The 22,183-nt window shown below is 39.8% G+C and overlaps 3 protein-coding genes across 5 annotated transcripts; 2 read left to right on the top strand and 1 right to left on the bottom strand.

Moving 5' to 3' along the window:
* The first annotated feature begins 1,532 nt into the window (after positions 1-1,532).
* Positions 1,533-12,015, top strand: LOC110976185 (polypeptide N-acetylgalactosaminyltransferase 13-like). Of its 2 annotated transcripts, XM_022229270.2 has the most exons (13): positions 1,533-1,917; positions 2,557-2,741; positions 4,161-5,308; positions 6,417-6,625; positions 6,784-6,950; positions 7,421-7,676; positions 7,961-8,074; positions 8,428-8,545; positions 8,657-8,757; positions 8,904-9,126; positions 9,445-9,534; positions 10,200-10,328; positions 10,979-12,015. In XM_022229270.2, the coding sequence occupies exons 3-13, from the start codon at positions 4,592-4,594 to the stop codon at positions 11,105-11,107; spliced, it is 2,253 nt and encodes a 750-aa protein (XP_022084962.2). In that variant the 5' UTR covers positions 1,533-1,917; positions 2,557-2,741; positions 4,161-4,591; the 3' UTR covers positions 11,108-12,015. The 2 variants fall into 2 exon arrangements, with proteins under 2 accessions (XP_022084962.2, XP_022084970.2); XM_022229278.2 differs by lacking the exon at positions 2,557-2,741.
* A 137-nt stretch (positions 12,016-12,152) lies between these two features.
* LOC110976212 (monocarboxylate transporter 13-like) lies at positions 12,153-15,769 on the top strand. Of its 2 annotated transcripts, none has more exons than XM_022229299.2 (4): positions 12,153-12,553; positions 12,857-13,000; positions 13,853-14,668; positions 14,963-15,769. In XM_022229299.2, the coding sequence occupies exons 1-4, from the start codon at positions 12,298-12,300 to the stop codon at positions 15,073-15,075; spliced, it is 1,329 nt and encodes a 442-aa protein (XP_022084991.1). In that variant the 5' UTR covers positions 12,153-12,297; the 3' UTR covers positions 15,076-15,769. The 2 variants fall into 2 exon arrangements, with proteins under 2 accessions (XP_022084991.1, XP_087004362.1); XM_087148236.1 differs by having other exon boundaries at positions 13,853-14,686.
* Positions 15,297-22,120, bottom strand: LOC110976201 (polyunsaturated fatty acid 5-lipoxygenase-like). The gene is made up of 13 exons (XM_022229288.2): positions 21,499-22,120; positions 20,948-21,145; positions 20,702-20,746; positions 20,444-20,569; positions 20,147-20,244; positions 19,786-19,918; positions 19,393-19,488; positions 18,919-19,133; positions 18,516-18,775; positions 18,249-18,340; positions 17,787-17,963; positions 17,283-17,446; positions 15,297-16,814 (listed from the first exon to the last, which is right to left on the bottom strand). The coding sequence occupies exons 1-13, from the start codon at positions 21,793-21,795 to the stop codon at positions 16,700-16,702; spliced, it is 2,016 nt and encodes a 671-aa protein (XP_022084980.1). The 5' UTR covers positions 21,796-22,120; the 3' UTR covers positions 15,297-16,699.
* Positions 22,121-22,183: the final 63 nt, after the last annotated feature.

Genomic DNA, 22,183 nt, shown 5'->3' with positions numbered 1-22,183 from the left:
CTGTAAAGAATTCCTGAGATTCCGATCAAACAATGACCAACACAAAGGCAGGGGGGTTCTCTCCGTCCCATTTCTTGCTTCAAATGCTCTAAGGCTGTTGCGCGTTGCACTGCTGTTACTCTGTAGGACCTAAAGAGTAACCTATGTTTTACGACAATAAGGCTTAATCCAGTCGCCTTCAGGTTGGAACGACATTTGAAGTAAGATATGAGACGGAGAGAATCCCACCTGCTTTGTGTTGGCCATTGTTTCTCTGGAATCTAAGGAACTCTTTTCAGACATTTACGGGGATGTCTTAGGTAACAATAGTCTAGAGTGTGTATGACGATTGAGCATGTTGAGGGAGGTACCCCTCTGTCTCATTTCTTGCTGGATAAATGGAACGGTCTAAGCCCTGCGAGAGCAAGGGTCCTTTCTGTGCAGATCTGCAGCGACATGATGGCAGCTTTCCCCAAAAAAGGCCCGCAGAAAACTAGTCCATGTAAATGGTTAACCCCAGAACTGTGGGGTTCCGGTTCGACGTCCGGCGCCGCGCTCGTCGTGCGGGGAGCGCGGCCGATCGACGACGAAGTAACCCCATAGTTGTGGGGGTAATCTTATAGAGTGACAGCATCTGAAGAGAACAACCAATTTTAAAGTAGATTAGTCCAAATTATAACTTACACAGTAAAACAAAGTTAACCTATCGAAAAAAAAACCCATTTGCTAAGCTTGAGAGGCGCAGATGCTAGTCTGGTTCCCTGCCCAAAGATTTCCTGACGACTCTTGATAACAAAATCTTTGGTCAGGCATCACCCACGGATATAAATAGATATGACGCAAGTGTCAGGGGTCAGAAGTTGAGAGCCCTTGTGTTTTCGATTTCACAAGTGGCAACATCTCAAAATTGAGGCTTTTCCCATGTCCAGTGGCAATAATACAAGTGTATCCCCACTGAGAGCATGTTTCAGGCACAGAGCCTGCATTGGTAGAAGAAAGTTATATTCTGCAATCCGCCTAGCATTTCGGCAAAGGCAACCTTTGATTTCAGTGTGTAATAGTCAAATGTATTGTAGGATCAACAGCTGCCATCAGGATACGGGAGTTTACGTTCAACAGCTAGCCTACACCAAGCCGGGAATAATTGAACATCAACGGTACCATCCGAACATGCCGAATATAGACGGGACGACTTCGGAATATTTCGGCTATTTCCGGGAAACTGGATAAATTCCTCCAGTCTTGGTCACGTGGACATTGGGTGATGCCAGACCCTTGATTCGTAGTCAGAACCATCGGGTCTGGTATCCAAACTAAGGTACTAAGAAAATGGATTTGGTTTTCCTTGTTGTCCACCGACAGAGGGCGGCCTTCTGAGACGGGAAACAATTTTCTGTCTCGAGTACACTGCACCTCGACCTCACATTTCAGATAGCTAGAGGTCTTCGGCTTCTGTGTTCGAATTTCAATAAAATTATTTCCTTTTACAACGAACAAACAGGAATGGGGTTAAGTGATAAAGGATATGTGCACTTACTGTCCTACGGCGCCGTTCGGTGGAAAGACGACAGGTGATTGGTCAAACAGTTCCCCTCATGATCATAATGTGAATGACAGTCGGGCCAGCTGACGCGGCCATGAACTGTAGTTGATACTGAATTTTTGAACAACATTCCTGAGAATTGTTGACGAACATGTTTTGTAGCCGACCAAGACCCACGTAATGGAAAACGCGTCGGGAGTCAAATATGGAGTCTGGACTTGGGGAATCATGACGTTTTCTTGGACATCATGAACCAGACGTTTGAGAGAATTCAAAATCATCCTTGATGAGCGTGAAAAAGTATGGCGATGAGCTTACCGTTGACGAGTCGAAGAAAGTGATGGATGTGGGAACTTTCTGAATTGTCTTGTCTTGGAAAGGTTTTACAGTTTGAGGTACGTCAAAATGACTTAATTTAACTTCGTTTTTCAACCAGTGGCGTGACTGGGGGTACATTTTGCAGGGGGTGGGGCCCTCATTTTCCAGAGGGGCAATCAAAGGATTTGTTTCCTTCTCTTATTTCTGAGCGGGGGGGATAAGTCTCAAGCAGGAGGCACAGGCCTCTCAGTGCTACGTGCCACCCTTAACCCTAACACTCCTCAGTCCTCCAACGGGTAAAGGATTGAGGGGTGTTAGGGTTAATTAATAGTTACGTCATTATTTTCAACCCTGATTTAAGAATTTAAATTTCCATCTGATGAAAACCCTGGGGGTATTTTCCGACATTATGTGTAAGAGTTGACAACAAAGCCTTACATTTCGTATTAAACCTTGCCCAAATAATTCAGATGCATTCGCAAGTAAAAGCTAGGGCTACTAAAGATTTTTTCATCGATAAAATTATGCAATGTCCAATTGGACAGTATACCAAATGCCTGATGTCGGGGCTGTTGTCTCTTGCGATTTCCTTCGAAGTTGACATAAGGAGGACAAAGTAGAAAAAATGACTCTAAACCATCAACATTCCTGCATTCCATCCTAAGTAAGCGCCGTAGGAGTAGACACATGACATGTATATTTTGATATCAATATAGAATAATACAAACGTTTGATGTGTTCTGCGGCGGGAGTTTCTGGGTACCAGAGGAGCGTGTCTGATGTGACTAGCTGACCGTATCGACCTCGTCAATATATCCACCAGCTGTAGCCAGTCCCATGGGATGTGTCAGTCAAAGTGTGGCTAATGAACGCGTTCTTGATGGCAGAGCAAAACTTAAAGGTGATTCATACACACTAAATTTATTCTTTTGAAATGATAAATGGCTGGTTGGTATGAAGGATTGAAACTATCTGATCGGTGCTGCACTGTAAGTATTTCTAAAAAATAAAGCTTTTCTTATTTGTCTTTCATATCACTTTGGAACTACCACTTTGAAAATCAATACAAATTTCAATTATCCACGTATGAAAGTATTTTCATGATATATCCTGCTTTTAATAGGCCTAAATTCTTTGTTTAAATCTCCAGATGTGTCCAACCTCAAATCTAATCCCAGGTTACGGCAAGCTGGGCCTTGTTTCTCGTGGAAATTTTGATTTCAATTTGTTAAATACGATCACACTCACGCGAGAACCTGACTAAATTAAGACTCAGAAAAAAATGGGTTCCTTATTTCCTGTGAAATATTTGTGTTTTCTTCAGAAGCATCACCCAGTATGTATCAGTCACTACTGTACCTCAGCACGTACCCAATGACTTAATGAACTCGCCCTCAACGAACCTTTGACCCTTCGTCATTCATTCGTCTGACTCTGATTGAAAGTCCTGTCTGGTTTCTGTTCTACGATAAGCATTAGAGTAACCTGGACTAAAACCAGACTTCTAATTCAATTTGATAAAGCTCATGTAATTGTTTGTTAAGAAACGTGTACAAAAGTTATTTTATGGTGCACCCAAATTGAAAATAATCGATTATAATGTGCTTTTTTTAAAATGTGAAATCCAATTATTATAAATGTTTGAACTGCTATACGGAAATCTTTTGATACCGGAACAATTAAATGGATAAATAACTGATAATTGTTTGATTAATTTGAAACATTTTAAACACGTTCATTGTTCACTGCTCCTATTCCCCATTACAATTTGACAAAGAGTCATTTATGAGTGAGAATTTGGGGGGATTTACTATATTTATTACATATTTTACATTTCAATATTTACTCGTTTAGGCTATTTTTATATACACAGGACCCTGTACAGCTGTTGCAAGCTGAAATATATTGATCCAAAACGGCACCACTCTGAATAGGAAGAGTTGTGTGCCGTTGCATAATTACGGTCAGCAGAAAATTTGATCTGGTAGCAAAACAAATTTAGTGGACACATTTAATTTCACCTTTTTGCAGTACTGTTTATCAGTATATTATCTCAAATAAGTTAATATCATGCTAATTTTTACACATTATTTGTTTCTAATAAAATCATTGATTGTCACTGACGAGGGCGAAATTCCATCAAAATTAAACCAGCACTACCCAATAAAATCGATGAACATTTTTGTTCAGCTCACGTTTGCATTTTGGCAACCATTGCTTCATTAAAATATTGACCGTAACTGGCAGCTGTCGCACTGAACACAAATTTTATGAATTTCGTAGCCACGTCACCAAGATAAAAAAATTGATTCCATTGCAGGAACGAAGCCCAGACGTGGCACACTTTCTACCGCCCTTCTAATGGAAACAGACAGTTCCTGTAGAGTTCGGAAGCGTCTGAGGCAAAACGTGAAACTAGTTTGTTCCTGGTAGGGGTGAGCTTGCAACTCCACTCCCTGGTTTCATTCAGAATGCTCGAACATCAGAGTTCAAGGTTGGTGCTTCATTAACACCTTAACCTTAAAGGACATAATTCTTAAGCAACAAGAAATAGAACCGGACCTTAACTTCGACAATTTTGACTGAATGTTTTTCACCTGCATGATGAGGCCTCACCGAGGGCATTCTGAATGTAGAAAAGAAAGCTACCAATGATGTTTACAAGACGTTTCTACTGGCTATTTAAAAATCAAGAGTTTCTGGCTGGATTGATCTAGATACTGTGTCTATTCTTGATCGGCCCCTCTCAAAATGGCACCTTCAAAGAAAATTATACAAGTAGTGTTTTTGACATCAATGATGTGGTTTTCTGTGGACATCATGCTCCTGATCACCTACACCACATCACCTGAAAGTAACTTCAGTCTCAAACTGCCGTTTGGAAACGACCAGAAGAGGAACACTGGGCGAGAACGGAAGAGTGGACGGCAGGAATTTGATAAGATGGAGAGAAGGGATGACTGGAGTATGCCCCAGGTACAGAGCCATCAGCAAAGAGGGACTCAACGTCAGATACCAAGGGATAACCCCCGTGTAGGCATCCGTAACCGACATCAACTGGGGGAAAAACATGAAGAAAAAAATCCAGTCGTGAATTTTGAACAAAAACACAACATCGTTGCCTTGAAAAATAATGACCACTTACAGCATAAAGCAGGAGAGCCTGGCGTGAGGAATCAACAAAAAGACACACAGAGTGTCGATCTGCAAGACGAACGCAATGTCGATCAAAACAGGGAACAGAAAATAGTACAAAAAGACTTGCCAGATGTAAACAATGACAAAAGACGGCAGTTGGAGGATATACGAAGGAAAAATTTCAATCAGAATCAAATACATAATGTCGAGCAAGGAGTCAACCTTAATGAGAAAGACGACCAGGTTTCAGACTCAGTATCTGAGGATCTCGAAAGCAAGCCTCGATCGATTATGAGGAAGGCATCAGTGAAGCTGGAACCAAAATCGAAGGTATTCCGTTTCCAATTGCTTCAATCTTCGGTCACTTTACTGAGAAATTATAAACTAAAAAATTAATATCCATGGCAACTGATCACATCCTTACAGTCCAGTATTCATCACACTAATGGTATGCGGTTATTCGCTCAAAATGAAGTCAAGTCGGAAAGACACTTAGCAATCAATAAAAGACTTTTTAAAACACTGCAAAATAGACTTAGATGTACATAGTGTATTTTTGATAGCCCTGAACATTTTATGTTAAGCCTTGGGGTGAAATATCACCATGTCCCTTGTGTCCACCAATCCCTTCCTCACAGCATACTTAATTTGTTCTAAATATATCTGAGACTAAAGTCCTTCCATCCTTGACTAGATGTTGCAGTATGTGTTATCTACAGGAGCAGTAGCTCAGGGTTATTTTTACTTTACCCAACGGAAATCCTATGGGGAAATCAAGATATGTGTTCCGTTTGGGGTCAAGTTTTATACTATTTAACAATTTAAGCCTTGTTAAATATGATGAATGATGCGGTAACAGGGAGCCCCCCCATCCCCTAAGGTTTCTTAGCTTATAAGAATCCTTTCATATTTTCAGAGGGGAACACGTGCGACAACCTAAATAGCTTATGCATCACGGGGGGGGGTCGTCCCTCGCCACATCGTGTTAGGTATCCCTTTTTATTAAGCAAAATGTTCAATAACATTTCTGAGCTAGCATAGCTCAGCCTTCCTTGGTGTTTCTTACGATGAGTATGGCCTTTTTAGAAGCCTAGATAAACCGTTATCAGCTGACAGCTTTGAATCTAATGAGCCCAGCGGTTATAAAATATGCGCTGGTAACCCCGAATGAACATAGACGCGACTCCAACAATCAGGATGATTGATAGTCCGCGAATACGTTTTTCTCGCTCAGAACGACACAGCACTTACTTGTGATCTAACAGTTAAGAGTAAACATTTCACTAACCCCGGCAAATAATTACTTTCAGGAGTGAAAGGTGGAGAATGTAGCGACATCCTTCATTCTTTCCTTGAGACAAACGTGTATCTCTTCATCTGTAAAGTTAAAATGTCACGAACATAAAAACCCATATTTTTTCGGTCTTTGTTGGTTCAGGGATCGCCCACGTATAATTATGTTCGTGACCTGGATGTGACCTCCAAGCCACGTGACCCCAATGGGCCGGGAGAGATGGGTAAAGGAGTAAAGACGGAAGTCAAAGATGCCAGCAAGGTCGCCTTGGGATTTAAACACGCCTCCTTTAATGAGTTTGTCAGTGATATGATTTCACTCGAAAGAGCATTACCAGAGAAACGACCGCCAATGTAAGTCACACGCTAATGTACTCCAATTCTTCAAATTGTCCTGACATTTATTTCACAGTCAGGAAACTACAGCACCAGGTATGTTGCCCCACAGTGGCATGTGCTATTAAAAGAGGTACATGTACATACAGCAAAACATCAATCATTTTGATTCCTAGGTGTAAGAGGAAGAAGTACGTAGATGTTCTTCCAGAAACCAGCATTATTATCTGCTTCACTGAAGAGTCATGGTCAACATTGCTTCGTACAGTGCACAGCGTACTTAATCGATCACCGCCTGAATTAGTCAAGGAGGTCATATTAGTCGATGACTACAGTCAGAGAGGTTGGTCGATTCAAAATAATCGATAATCATAAATTTGATTATGAAACAGGGAAAGTCAGAAATTGTATTGAATGTTTGATGTTTAGTGGCGCGATAAGCACAATGAAGACTGAAATATTCAGTCAATAGTAGAGATTTCAACGATCCGGTTTTGTACTTGCAAAATATCGACTCAAACATTTATTGAGATTCGGATATAAAGCAAATCATAAACCCGATATAAGCTGGACTTTTGCTAACCAAAGGTCTTGCCTTTACTCACACAAGATTTTAAAAAACGAATAATCGATTGAATATTGATGATTAATAATCAAAATTGGTATCGGATCGGAGCGAAGCGTAACGAATACAACTGAGTATCAACGGAGCATTAAAGTATGTAATCAATTGGTATGCTGTGAGTAAAAAGATCAGTTAAGTGGTATATTCCAACTTTACGCGACTATGTTTCTCCCATTGCATCCCCCCAGATTATCTGAAACAGCCCCTGGATGAGTACATGACCCAATTTCCAAAAGTGAAGATTCTTCGGCTTGAGCAGCGAGAAGGGTTAATCCGCGCCAGACTACGTGGGGCAGAGATCGCTCAGGGAACTGTGCTAACATTCTTGGATTCACACGTCGAGTGCCACGTGGGATGGTTGGAACCGTTACTCCAAAGGATTTGGGAAAACAGGACAAGAGTAGTTTGTCCTGCGTTAGATAGTATTGATGCTACCACGTTCAGGTAGGATGTATTGAATAAGTTTGTGATAGCACGCATTATTGTTAAAGATGTTATTTATGTCTTTGCCATTTCTTTGAATTCTTGACAACCAATTTCAGTGTGGATTTTATTTATTATGGTACTTAGCACACCGCTCTGTTGTATGGCTGCAATACTAAGGAAATAAAGCAAACACAGAACAGATTTTTAAATTTTTTTGCTCGAACGAGCATGGGGTGACGTAATGTTAAGGGTTGCATTTGTTAGTCCGGAAAATAAAACGATTTTCTGTGCACATGATGCAGGTATGAAGGCTCTGGAAATATCATGGGAGCTTTTGAATGGGATCTACAATTCCACTGGGTCGGCCTTCCTCGTAGAGAACTCAAGAGACGACAAGACGAGTCTTATCCTATTCGGTATACCTTCATGTTCTTTCCTCCTGTAAGGAGCCAGTTCAGTATTTCAACGGCGCAAGCCCAAACTGAAGCGCGTCCGAGGTCATTCGGGGACAAGAGCACGTCCTCACGACAATCTGTCCTATCAGCACGGCCGTACGTCGCCTCACGCGCGCGATTTGTTCCCGAAAGACCTTACCTTTTACAGAACTGGCTCATTATCATTTTTAGTTACGGACCACTGAGGAAGAATTCAGATCTTTATTATGCAGGTTGTTTTTAATTTATTAAAATTTATGTTTGCCCTAGAAAAATAGAGAATATTTAAACATATTCGGATTTGTGAATAATTGTTTGGCTTTCCTTTCTTTCAGAACGCCAGCGATAGCAGGTGGACTGTTCTCCATCGATCGTCAATGGTTTTATGAGCTAGGTTCATACGATAAAGGAATGGATATATGGGGAGGAGAAAATATAGAGTTATCTCTCAGAGTACGTGAATTCATTCATTTACATTGTGATTTGGTTCTTACTATTCCCTAAAAATCCCCATTAGATTACATTTTGGAGAATCATTTTGCTACCATCCATTTTATTTCTTAGACTTGGATGTGCGGTGGTTCAATGGAGATTCTACCTTGTTCAAGAGTCGGTCATATATTCAGGAAATCACAACCTTATAAATTTCCAGACGGTAATGTAAAGTAAGTCAACTACGTTTAATCACACCGATGATAAAATGGGAAAAACGTTGATACTATTTTGTATTAAAATGTTTAGTGTTTGGATGTTTGTTTTATAACTCAATACAATTCTAACACTATTAATTTTTCTTCCCACTTTTCGCCAGAACTTTTCTGCGAAATACTCAACGTGTAGTTGAGGTTTGGTTAGATGATTTCAAACCTCTCTTTTACTCAATGAGACCGGAGTTGCATGCACGACAGTATGGGGATGTCTCGGAGAGACTGGAGCTGAGAAAACGACTGAAGTGCAAAGATTTCAAGTGGTACTTGGATAATGTTTATCCAGAACTCGATGTACCAGACATGGATGTGACGGCGAGAGGAGAGGTGATTTTTGAGCCAAACTAGATTACCGTTTAAGAAATTCAAAATAGTTGATAGTAAAATACCCATTTTGTGTGATCTTGTTAACATCTTCATATTGTTAAAAAAAATTTTTAACGAATAGTTTATTTAAATTGTGCTCTTTGCCGCCAGAGGTGGGATTGTGATTCTAATGTACCCACTTTAGAATCCTTATCCCGTAAATGAGACTAGGCCTATATAGAAGGCGGTATTTCTGAATTTCATTTTCACTTAGTTTTTTTTGCGTCAATAACCAAAATGCATTTAGTTATGCCCATGTGTCATGCAATTTTGTTCCAGATGAGAAATCTCGGCGTGGGTAAATGCTTAGACAGACAATCCAATGGACCACTGGGCCTTTACCCATGCCACGGACAAGGTGGTCACCAGGTAAAAAGTCATTCAGTGATTCATTGATTATTTTAATAAATAATTCTGTTTCAGGCAAAAATATTAACATGTATTCTTATGGGGCCAAGGGTTGTAACAGCACATACACGTGACCTTGGGTGCCTGGAGTCAATTCATGAAGTTAGGAAGAGGAAACGGCCAAAAGGCTTCGGGGGAGGTTTATTCTAGAAAAACAGGAAAGGGAAGACAGATGTGCCTTTCCTGGTCTCAAAGTATAGCTCGAATACCCTGGAGACCGGTAACTTCATTGTCGAAATCAATGTCTGTGATTGGCCGACATAATGAATATTCATAAAAGAATTAACATAGCAAAGCAAGGTAAATTATCTAAGTGTTAAGGAATAAACTAAACATTTGGGGGGATGTTACAGTCCATACCTATGACATGCTGAAAACAACTGCTGGTCATGGGCCCTTTACCAATACTCGATTTGGGCTCTGTCTCAGGCTTCGTTCCCAAAACCAATCCCCGTTTGTGGGCCTGAAGCGTTTAAATTAAATTGGATTACTGTAATTTCTGGCTCTCTTGCATCTTATTTGATGTTTTGTGGCACTATTAAACTAATTACTGCGCTTACAGCTTCAAAGTCAGCTAGGGTTAGGTAAAGCAGATTTGAAGGAGTTTTTCTTTCTTCCACCCTTAGAGCTTCTCGCTCAGTAGGAAGGGCCACCTTCAATACGAGAGTAAATGTGCGTTACCATGGAAATCTACCGATAGAATGGGCCTTGGCAACTGCAGGGCTACTCGTGTCTTCAAATTTGAACACACAAAGGTATCGACATTTCTAAGAAATGCAAGTGACAAGATATATATGAATATATATGAATGGGGACTGTGGTGGTAGAAAGGTAAAAGGAGGAGATTGGAAGGTGTTGCTGACGAAAGCAAGAGATGATATTCCCTTTGGTGGTAATGATGATAACAATAGGCCTGACAGTAGCATGTGAAATAACATGTAATTAAACCCTTCTGTGTCAAGTCCCAAACATCAATTTTGTCAACTATGGTGGGCAAAAGTATGGCAGGCCGTAAGTACAAAAAACGAAAATAATTTAGAAAGCGTTAAAATTTCTTATGCAAATATGAAAACACTTAATAGTAAATACACTTGTTAAATGCTAAATGGAAATGCCTCCCTATTGAAAACTGATGGCGCAAAAAGTACATTTTTAAGCTAAAAATTGTTGCCTATCAAGGGTAAAATTTCTGCAACTCCAGCCGTCCATACAAAATGACGGTCAATATTTGTAAAGAAAGGAAAAGTCTATATACGACAGATTAGAGTGGATGAAGGGTAAAAGACAAAAGTAATGATGATGTCACAGGTCACAATGGTGTCCAAAATAATGAGGGAAAAACTGTTAGGTAAGTCAAATTAATAATCACTGACTATCCTTCTTTACATTTTCTTTCCTTTGCTAGAATAACGCAATGGTGGAAGCCCACACGAGGAAATGCCTAAGCGTGTCACGTGATAAGAATTTTGTTATTTTACAACAGTGTGATGGTAGTCCAAAACAGCAATGGAAATGGAGCACGTATATACACTAGGAATATATAACAGAATATCTACAATGGAACGGGGCATGCATGTCGCGTTCAAAAGGAAGAAAGGAGATGGGGCATGTACATGCAACATAGGAACTCCAAGCTCAATGGTAGAACAAGAAGAAAAATTACAACTGTGACAAATAAACCATCAAGTGGTTGATGTGAGGATACATGGATCATAGCCAAAGATGAACTGGTAGATGTCTTTCAATTAAAAAAAAAGAAATGCTGGGAATTTAGGGTATTGCACTTGTGAAAATGGTCTCACTGTAGAACAATGACACAATATAAGTTGACATTCCTGTTTTTCTTTTTTTTTTCTATACGGAAACTTACAGAGCTACAATTCAAATACATGTAGTAGTATTTTGGGCAGGGGTTTACTGCCTTAGATTGTCTAATTTAAGCTACTTAAGTTTTTATTTAAATTTACCGAATGAATAATTTCTCTTTCCGTGTTTAACACACTCTTTCGAGTAGTTGTTTTACGCAAACTGCAGGAGGGAATGTCATAAAATACTACCTTGCTAATACCAAATCCATTTTCAACTGTTTGTCTTTTTCGTGATACACCGAAAAGGTGCATCTATAAACAGCAGCTTTGTAATATTATCAGTCAAGGTGATAACTGAAATATCACTCGTTGATACAATATTTCTGATATCTAAACCAAATGTCACTGTATGGTTCAAGTATTTTGCTAATATCATTCAGTTGAACGACCTCGGCTAGGCAATTAGATACCATGGGTAGTGACTATCACCAGTTCTGAATACTCTTAACGTCGTAGATTTTTTGCATTTCAAATGCACTGAATGCATAGAGTACACGTAGTTGTTCATGCATTAAATGAAAGTACCTCGTCAGTCGAAATAAAATTTACGCCACGACAGCACCGCTTAAAATAATCATGCACCTGAGCAGTCAGGATCAATTTTGTTTTTAACCCAATAAACACATCACGCTTATAGGAAAATGTGAGTGAAAAACAAACAATAGTTTGGAAATCATTCACTTATTTGCAGCGACCAGGACGCTGAGCAGACTGGGTTGTCGATGTTCGGTCACCTTTTAAGGATCGTCAGTGTGTGTAAGGCAAGCAGGTTTGCGCGTTATTCGCTACTCCTAACCATTAAGATCAGTGTCAATCAGTTTTTGGATTTGGTGTGGCTTGGGTAAATCATCGGAAAATGTCCGAGATCGAGGAGTCTCAGAGCAGGACAGCCGGAAGTGACAGCGGAGCCGAGGTACGGCATAACCCCTCGGTGATCGACGGTGGTTGGGGTTGGCTGGTCGTCCTTGGAGGATTCGCGACATTCATTCTGTGGAGTGGCCTCTTGAAAGGGTTGGGAGTGTTACTTTCTAGTGTGACGACAGACCTGACACAGAATACAGGGCTGACTGGAGAAATGATCGCTATTCTTGCAGGCATTAGGAGCCTTGGAGGTAAACAATATTCCAAGAACTTCAAATTGAAATTAAATAGGGAAACACACGAATGGCTGATATAACAACCCGAAACTGCTCATGTCACTGGTTGATAGAATGTATAGGTGTGAGTAAGTTCCAGCTGACGAACATAAAAAGACCATTTCTCATCCACTCTGATTGGTAGAGTTCACATCATCATTTGCTATGATTCTGATTCGAAAATTTAGTTGACAAAAAGTTTAAAATGGAACAAACGAAGATCCATCTTTTTTGTATCTTTGTGTTTTACTTGTTTGTTTGTTTGTTTGCTTGTTTGAGGTCCCTTTGCTGGACCAATAGGTGACAAGTTTGGTTACAGACTGGTTGTCATGACAACGAGTTTCTCAGCCGCTCTTGGCATCATCTTTGCGGCCTTTACTCATACCACAATGCAGTTTCTGATATGTTTAGCCGTCATATCAGGTAATGCAAAATCTTCCCCATATTCATAATTAAGGTTTTGCTTTGGTTTTCTACTATACCAATTGTGTTATATGATACAAAGAATCTAATAGATTTGAAACTATAAACAATATATACATTACTAACTAGACTAAAAAGCTGTGGTTCTCATAAAAGGGACCTTTCCCTGTCTTCACCAGAAAAACACTCTCCAGAATTAGATGTCAGGTGAACTGAATCCACAAGCAATTTTCGCCTTTGTGTGACATGGTACAAAGTACAGCCCACGTGGCTGGATTACAGCTAGTGTCAGATTTCATTTAGACGTTCTGTTTTCTTATGGGGATACAGATTAGAGATAGGATCTCTTCTAGAATTGTTGGTACAAGTCCCCAACAATGACAACAGTATAGCTGAATGGTGGGCTGCAATTCTGAAGATTGTGGGGGCTTTATAAGAAATGCAGTTGGTAAACCTTAGAGAGTGTAAATGCAATCACTGTTCCCTCATAGAAATCTATCAGTTCTATCTTTTCAATTGCTGGACACACCGAGTCAATTATGCACTTACTCTTCGGAGTGTAGGGTGTTATTTTTTTATCCTCGGGCATTTTATTTTCGAATTGCTGAGCTTTTTCTCTAAGTAATCAGTCTATATAAGCAAACAAATCAAAAGTATACGGTATTCCGTATACAATTCCTTCAAGAGACCTTTTTCATATTAATTTAATATTTCAAAGTCAAATTAGCTTTACTAGACGTCTACACACAAAAACCTAAGATTTTCAGCCACTTCTTTCATCAAATATAAGTTTGAGATCATTATTTTAGTTAACACAAGTTTTCACGCGTGGTTGTTTTTTCTGCATGACAGGAGTAAGTTTCTCTGCACCAACTATCCTGACCAAGGCCATGATAGGCCGCTACTTTCATCATCGCTTTGCTCTGGCAATAGGTCTAGCTAGTGCAGGTGATTCACTGTCCATGGTCCTCATAGCGCCTATGATGCAGGTTTTGCTAGACACCTACGGATGGAGGGGCGCTCTACTGATCCAAGGTGGTCTGTGTCTGCACCTTATTGCCGTAGGTGCGCTACTCAGAGACCCCCCAATGTCAGAAGAAACTCAGTTGGGATATACATCCATCCCAAACGAGGATAAGATTGTGGAATCCTCAGAACAAACAGATCAAACTCCAGCAAGCTCCAAGTCCTTTCTGAAAACCTTCAACTTCTCCGTCTTGACCAAGTTGGTCTTCTGGGTGATTTGTCTGGTTATGACTGGGACATATTTGATATCTATCTTGTGGTACCTGTACTTTGTTCCTCACGCGGAGGCAAAGGGCTTCACTCCAGGACAGGCGGTGACGTTTGTCGCGGTAGCTGGTGTGGGACAAATCGTCACCAAGATTGCCATGGGTAAACTCATCGACAAGGAGATGATAAGCAGCAGAGTAGGACTGGTACTTTGTATCACTACTTGTTCACTGACTCTTGTCATTGATCCACTGCTCCATACGTTCTGGCCCATGATGATTGTGACAACTATCTTCGGTAGCTCTTTCGGGATGGTGTTTTGCTTGGTGGATGTCTTTGCCAAGGAGATAGCTGGAAATGATGGACTTGCTAGTGCCTTGGGCTTCATTGATTTGATCGGTGGGATAAGCAGAATATTCTTGGGATTCGCACCCGGTGAGGCCCCCTCAAAAAGTAATACTGAAAAATAATACTGTTCCATATGACATTTGCAATTGCTCCTTCTTAAAAACACCCTTTTTTCGATATTTGTATCTAATATAATTTCCCTTTTCCATGCCTAAGTATAACACGTGGACTGACACTATTTTCAGCAAAGGTCTTTCACAACATGACGTAAAGAAGTTAACTTATGATTCGGTTTGAGGCAGAAAAAACAGATGGGTACCTGTCATTGCTGATGTAACTGGATTGTTAATTAACAATACACTTGTTATATCTTCTTGATAGGTTGGATCTATGAGAAGAGTGGAAGTTACGACACTGCATTTGTGTTCATCGGTGGGCTATATCTGACAACCCTCTTACCTCTCGTAACTGAATGGATCATAGACAAACGGTAACAGTGTCCACATCCTCATCTGGGATATGTTGATGAATAAAAGTAAATAACCACCAACTCCAAGAGGAAAATATGGCATCGGAAAAATTATTTCAGTTGTTTCCGTCTTATCTAGAATGATTAAGTGATAGTAAACCTTTTGTAGCCGTAAAACAACGATCCCGTATAAGTTGTTGGAAAGGGACCACAAAAATGGCAAACACTTGTGTTGGTGTTACTTAATTGACTTTGAGGTTCACTGTCATTTTATTGTACATTGTTTCACCCAATCTATACAAAACAAGTTGTTTTGGAAAGCGTAGTAAATGACAACGTGCGCAATGTATGTCAATTTCCAGTGTTTACCGTATGGTAATTTTGGGGTAAAACGCGTTATATTTTTGTAGCTTTTTCCTTTTACTTGCAAGAAATATTAACTGGAGGAAATATTTTCAGCAAAGAAAATTTTTTGAATAAACTGGTGCCCCTCACTCACATGAACGGTGGCTATCGTTTTGTCCAGAAAATCACTCCAATCGTAGTTATTCGTTTGAGAGTCAATGTTTGGCGTATTTCTTTATGGTAGAATTTAACATTCTGCATACTCGCCGGTCTGCCTTCTTTGTTTCAAATTTTAATTATCTTATGCCACAAGAAAGCATTGTTAAAAGAAAAACTAATGGTTTCTGTGATTAAGATAACTATTTAAGTACAAATAGTTGAGTGTTTTACATTCTGTTGTGTGTGTCCAACTTATCCAATATAGCCCGCCCACTTGCCTTGATTGTCTGAGGTATAAGACCTACATAAAGCAAAGGATGGAGCAATATTTTTGCCTGCGTGCTGCTCTCAATATACAAAAAAAATCCATGATCCCTATATATCCCAAAATATGTACAGATTTTGAAGGGGCTGTTAATTCAATCACTTTAACACTTTCTAATACATGTATAATACATGTAGTAAAATTTAAGTATCTGACTTTATTAAAATACCCGAAATATCAATGAAGAAAAAGTCACAGTGTTCTAGATTGTCAATTGACTTTGTCAGATGCTGCAGGGTAGGATGTTTGGTGTAGATTATTCATATTAGTGAGTCATTGCGTCACACACATACAGGAAAACAAAGCCATTTGGCAGGATTAACTATTTACACAAATAACCTGTAACTCCAAACAGACATTTTACCGGTTACATGTACAGTTCGTCAAAAAGTCCTCATTATATGCCTGGTTAATTGCATGTTCAGTACATATCAATTGAAAAAGTTTGCCGTTATCGCCTTCAAGGAAACTACCGGTGTTGATTTTTCATTTACTAGACATGGGTATAATAAGGCTAGAAGCAATTAAGAAGAGATGGATTTAAATTATACATCTTTGACAAATTTACCCGTTGAACCGAAGAATCTTCCAAAATAGAAAATGACATCAATATTTTTATTTGGTGACCAAACAAAACACTCAAATCGAAACCTTGCTTTATTGACGAATATTGTTTTACTTTCACTTATTTACCCCTCATTCACCCCTCTGTCAACTCGCCAAGTTAAACAAGGTTAATAATGTTAATAATCTTCTGCCTAATTTTTACGGTATTGTTGGGATAGGACATTTGCTGAGTGTAGGATGCCTGAAGCACCTTTCAAATGCTTATAGCATTGGGTACTTCCTTAGGATGTAGATACAAGTAGGGCGATGCACGAGTGGCATTTCTCTCGTCGATGATGGCGCCAACACGAAGCAGATCCTTTCTAAACCTGTAATTATGAACGATGTTCTTCTATCAGTGGTGGGCCACGGGACACGTTTAACTGAGTTACTTCCATGAGACAGATTCGTTGAGAGTAGAATTTAGCCAATGGCTTGTATTGGACGACATTTCATGGACGTTTTTGGGAGACTGGTATTTTTTTAGTTTGTTAGTTTGTCATGCGGAGGGAGTTTTGGACCATTAAGATTGGAGATGTCATCCAAAGCTGCTTTTTTCGCGGGTGTCGAGAAAGATTCCATAAAGGTTGCAGTAACCTATCATTTTTATGAATATTATATTTATACGCTAGAAACAGGCAAATTGTAGCAATTTATTACCCTCATTTTGGTTCGGAATTCAACAAAAGTATAAGTCGATTCCTCTGTCTTTTAAAAACCCATTGTCGACGATATTCAATACAATATTTAATGTCACAGACATTTGATGGAACAACAATTTTTGAAATTATACTCACGATTCTACCGCCTTCTTGCCGATTGGGTCAAACTGGTACTCAACTTCAAAGTCTCCTAGACTGTTGGTTCCCCTATCACTCAGAATCTTGGTTACCAACATGATACTGAGTGTCTTTTCTTTTTCTGGTAGGCAGTCAATCACGTCTTTCTCGCTCCGAGGACTCTGATCAGAAATAGAACACGACATTCAATTCTTCTTGATGGATATAAAATAATTCACTGCTGAGATAACATAACTGAGAACTATATCTCAGGATCAAGCAAGAGAGTTTTTCCTTTTAAATTGAACTCATACTTCTCTCTGGAGATCGAGCGCAGAAAGTGTTGCTCAGCATCAGTTTATTCGAAATGAAAAATTCAACTTTGAATTTGTTTAAGTAGATAAAATGGACTTGTCAAAATAATCACCTTGTCAAGAATACGGGATTTTTTTGTACAACGCTGGGCTTTGCTTTGTTCTCTTCCTTATTTTCCCATCACTGATGATGTTTCATTTCACATACCTTATCTCTTGGTGGTTCAGGAACGCGCATGAGCGAAGGGTAATTGGGTGGGAAGGCATACTCGTCATACTGTGCAAAGTTAGCAGCAGCGTGACCCACGCTGCTCGTGTAGATGATGGCGGTCAAAGCTCCTATTAACTCTGCATTTGTTGTGAATTTTCCATTGCCATGAACTCCCTGTTAGAAAAGGAACGATATGAGTTATAAACAACTGATTCTGGGAAAAACGTCAAAGGACACATGGAATATGACCGGATATTATCTTGGACATGCAGCTACCGGTAACATCCAAAATCTTGAGGGGGACTACATGTATATGTACTTCACAGTGTAGCTATTCAGGAAATAGCAGAGTATTTAACTTTTATAATAAGATAATATAAAAATGGATGTGTATGCCCCTTTCATCCATCCCTGCTAGCCCCGCTCGAAGACCTAGATAACATCATTGTCTAGACCTACCAGTACTCCTGCACCGCCCTCATTTGATGGCTTTGTCAGAGTCTCAGCAAACTCTTGGATCTCATTGTCTTCTGCCAACTTAACTGGATCATCTGTGTTACCCAAACAGTAAAACTTTTCAAGGCACCATTACCAGATATTATTACAAATCCTGTCGTTAATTAATCAAAACAGCATCACCCGCTCTCGCAGTGAACTTGTAAAATCTTACATCTTTATAAAAGGATTAGAGGATAAAAAGTGAAACGGTTCACGAGCAGTAATTACCGTAGGTTCCGTTAACAACCTCCGCCACATACGTCTGTATGGCTTCAAAGTTCAAGAGGGCATCGTCTCGGAAGTGGTAGTTGGGAAGTGCTTCTGAGTCATCAACTCCACGGTTTTTCAAGTCAGCTGGCAGTGTTCCCTCGACGTCCAGTCTCCAGGAAGGTTTTGTCCTAACGATAATCTCAAACATTCCGATTCGACCGATGCTCATGCACTGATCCACCCAACCGTCTTCTGACACCAGTTTGCCCAAAGCACGACTATCAAGGGTAATAAAAACAAGTCCAATCAAGCTGCGACAGGCTCTGAAATGAATATAACAAACTAGCACCTTTCAAAACAGAAATAGATTGATTTCTTCTGCATTCGAAAGGTTGATACCTGAGTTCATTTCTCAACTTACTAATTGATTGCAATGAGGTAGAGAAAATGTGGAGCCAGAAGTCTGAAGATGGGATGAGACGGAGACAGTGTACGGTGGGTGGCTACAGCGATGGATTCCACAATGAGATGTGTAAACCCAAGATGGGTGGCTGATTGGTGGTAAGATGCGTCAGCGTTGTTGAACCACATCTTGGCAAGGAGCCAAGTGTATTCGGGATCGGTAGGGAGAAACACCTGGAGGACAAAAGAAGATAGTCAAGTATACTACCCATGTACACTGGAATAAAGAGAGGGCGCTCTGTAAACAATCAATAGTGCTTCCTATGTGTCGCAGACTGCTTTTTCTAAGAGTAAGGCCGCATGTAGAATTAATTAAAACGGCTTCAAGCATTAATTCGTGCCTTGAATGTGAAGGAAATGAGAAAATCACTACGAAAAATAATCATGTTTTTGTTTCTTGTAAAACAGACATTAAGGATGACACTTTTCTTACTGGGTTATCCTCAGCTGGATCCTGGAAAAGTTGGATAGCGACAGGCATAAGATTCTTTTCCTTGTTGACGAAAAACAAACCGATGGGAGCACAGATCTGCGTAATACATGGAAAGTTAATACAGGCAAGCACTAAATACAGATGGAAATTAAGTAGGCCAGTCAAGAAAATGGTGCATTCACCAGTTTGAATTAGTCAAATAGTACCTATATTCATAACTTTGTCACAGAAACAACCTCTTAAATTAGTTGATTAGTTTTTCTTTAACACAAGAAATGAGAATCTGTGAAATAAAGAACCAGCACTTTTTTGCGGTACTGTTTTTTAACTCTTTATTGGCAGCAGGCTTTGCTGTGTAAAGAGGTCCGATAATTGTCCTCGTAGATAACTTACCTTTCTACCATAACTACAAGGAAGATCCTTCAAGATCTTGTAGTTCAGAATATACAATCTCTTGGCATCAATAGCTTCTTGTATTGTCAAGCCTTCAAGAAGAGGTTTCAGCATCTCATCACTGACTGCCAAGCTGTGATTAGAAATTTTTGAAAACCGGATGATTTTGGTTTCTGTTTTCTTCCAGCAGTAGGACCTAGAGAGAAACCCCCCTACTCCTACCTCCAGAATTCAATATTTACTGGATTTTTTTCTTGTACGTTTTAACAGACGTTTTGCAAAGTTGAAACGGTAGAAAGTGGTTTACAGTTATGTAAGGTTCGATTTTCCATTGAATTTGTACAAAAAAGAACAAACTTACTTCTTTACTATTTCTGTGCATCGCCTGATCTGGTTGGGATTACAGCTAGTCAATCTCTGAGAACCAAACTCGACATCAGATCTCCAATTATTCATCCCCTGCGACACATTATATTTAAAACCTATGAAAGCATTTTGGTTCTGGAGAAAGCTTTAAATTTTATTCAGTGCACAAGTTTTATTTACTGTATTTAAATTCCCGTAGAGGTAATGGTAGTAGCAAATACATGTAAATCTAACTATATTTTTCTAAGTAGCTTTCACTTAAAATGTAAAACAAACTGTCCGATGAACTCACGTAAGGCACAGGAAGTTGGTCGTTATAAACCCTCTCAATGTCCTCCAGAGATGTCCATTCCTTAGTCTTCACATCCATTAGTTTGACGTGCACGAAGAGCTTTGTCCTGTTCTTTATAATATCCCACTAAATGTGAGAAAAAAAGATAGGCCTACGTGATGAATACATTCGGCAATAGTTGGTATTTGATATGCCCGTCATTGGACACCGTAGTATCTGTTGGGGTATCTATTAATTATGTACCTGTCAGGTACTCACCTTGTAGTCGTCTGAAAATGATTCGTCTGAGGGGAAAGTTTTAACCTGCAGAAACAAGACAATATCACTCTATAATTCTGAAGTGCATTTATAAAAAAAAACACACAAATCTGCTTTACCCTCTTGAAGGAACAGAGTGATGAATGGATAACTCCCATCCTCCTACGGAAGCAGTGATATTAAATACAGGATGAGAGTGAAGTAGCAGCAACTATCACTGAATGACAATGACCAACATCTTCATACCTGAGGTATGAGACCTTCCACCTTGCATTCCAATTCATACAGCATCTGTTTCTCCTCTAGTTCCTCCTTCCGCTCTTGTTTTCTCTCATCAAACTGAGGCAATAGACAGTCATTACAGAGGAATGTGTGCCTCTTCAGAGCTTTGAGCCATCGATGGATGGGGAATACTTCTCGCTCTCCACTCTTCTCACAAATCACCTGAATATCAGGAGTAAATGTTACTTGATAAACTAGCAAACATCGTGGAGGGGTGTTTCTGTTTTTCATTTTTGATGATGGATGCAAGGCGTCACCGTGACGCAGCTTTCTGAACAGGAACTAAAGAAAATCTACTCTCTTAACTGGTTAATGGGAGTTATAATTCTTGACTTGCACAGCCAACATCTACATTGTGAGAACCGTTTATTCAAACAAACACAAAACATACAGTATCCCAAGAAAATTGAAAAAAAAAATGAAATGGGTTTCTGATTTCCCGCTAACTTTCAAAAAGATGAAAAATGCATTTTTTTAAACTTGGCGGATTGGTTTCATCAATTTTATTCTCCTACCTCAACTCTTTCGACGAACCAGCTGTCCATGGCTCCATCTGTGTCTCTCCAAAGCTCAATTTTACAGACTTGACCAAAGTTGGCCAAATTGGTGACTGGGAACCGATCGGTACTTCCCCGCTCCATGTCATTCTTCCACTTAGAGTTCAAGGGAATATCTCGGGATCTTATCCCTTCTTTGTTAAACAAAGCGATGAAGACATTAGCGTCTGTTCCGGCTCCTTTCACATCCCCAGTCTTGACGAGGATAACGTAATCAGGAGGAGAAATATTGCCGGACACGCACGCATTACCCATGGCAAAAGGTCACCTATATGTATCTAGCTGATGAAAGCAAGGGTCTCACGAGCCCCTTTATAATGCAACAAGTCCTGAAGTTAAACAACGAATACCAACTCACCGATCGGAAAACCGACAACTCTGTACTACTTCCTTTCAATCAGCAGAATACGTGCCACATTAACTTATAAAATGTATTGTTAACTGTATCTTATGGTGGTTCACTATGGTCAGAAACCAAATTTCTTGTCAAGTACTCCAAATACTGCTGACCACGATGCATGATACATATTCTTGTTGCTGTTGTTTACACCGTATCCACCTGCAACAGAACAGCGTTCACGCCCCGATGAGCACAGAGATCGATGGAACTACACAGCCACCTGTGTAAATTCTTTCCACGGAG

Source organism: Acanthaster planci, linkage group LG17 (assembly GCF_054643075.1).
Source record: "Acanthaster planci isolate LZ-2023a linkage group LG17, COTS_SCS, whole genome shotgun sequence".
In the NCBI taxonomy this organism is placed as follows: domain Eukaryota; kingdom Metazoa; phylum Echinodermata; class Asteroidea; order Valvatida; family Acanthasteridae; genus Acanthaster; species Acanthaster planci.
This window is presented reverse-complemented; position numbering and strand designations above follow the sequence as displayed.

What these genes read in the sequence shown, in the direction of transcription:
- LOC110976201 (XM_022229288.2), bottom strand. Translation starts at nt 21,795, where the DNA reads ATGGGTAATGCGTGCGTGTCCGGCAATATTTCTCCTCCTGATTACGTT. An exon ending in CATTTTCAGACGACTACAAG is followed by an intron (nt 20,570 to 20,701) that starts GTGAGTACCTGA and finishes TCTCACATTTAG; the next exon opens with TGGGATATTATAAAGAACAG. An exon ending in ATCCAGCTGAGGATAACCCA is followed by an intron (nt 19,134 to 19,392) that starts GTAAGAAAAGTG and finishes TTTGTCCTCCAG; the next exon opens with GTGTTTCTCCCTACCGATCC.
- LOC110976185 (XM_022229278.2), top strand. Translation starts at nt 4,592, where the DNA reads ATGGCACCTTCAAAGAAAATTATACAAGTAGTGTTTTTGACATCAATG. An exon ending in GACGAGTCTTATCCTATTCG is followed by an intron (nt 8,075 to 8,427) that starts GTATACCTTCAT and finishes CCTTTCTTTCAG; the next exon opens with AACGCCAGCGATAGCAGGTG. An exon ending in ATATAGAGTTATCTCTCAGA is followed by an intron (nt 8,546 to 8,656) that starts GTACGTGAATTC and finishes TTTATTTCTTAG; the next exon opens with ACTTGGATGTGCGGTGGTTC.
- LOC110976212 (XM_087148236.1), top strand. Translation starts at nt 12,298, where the DNA reads ATGTCCGAGATCGAGGAGTCTCAGAGCAGGACAGCCGGAAGTGACAGC. An exon ending in AGGCATTAGGAGCCTTGGAG is followed by an intron (nt 12,554 to 12,856) that starts GTAAACAATATT and finishes TGCTTGTTTGAG; the next exon opens with GTCCCTTTGCTGGACCAATA. An exon ending in ATGTTTAGCCGTCATATCAG is followed by an intron (nt 13,001 to 13,852) that starts GTAATGCAAAAT and finishes TCTGCATGACAG; the next exon opens with GAGTAAGTTTCTCTGCACCA.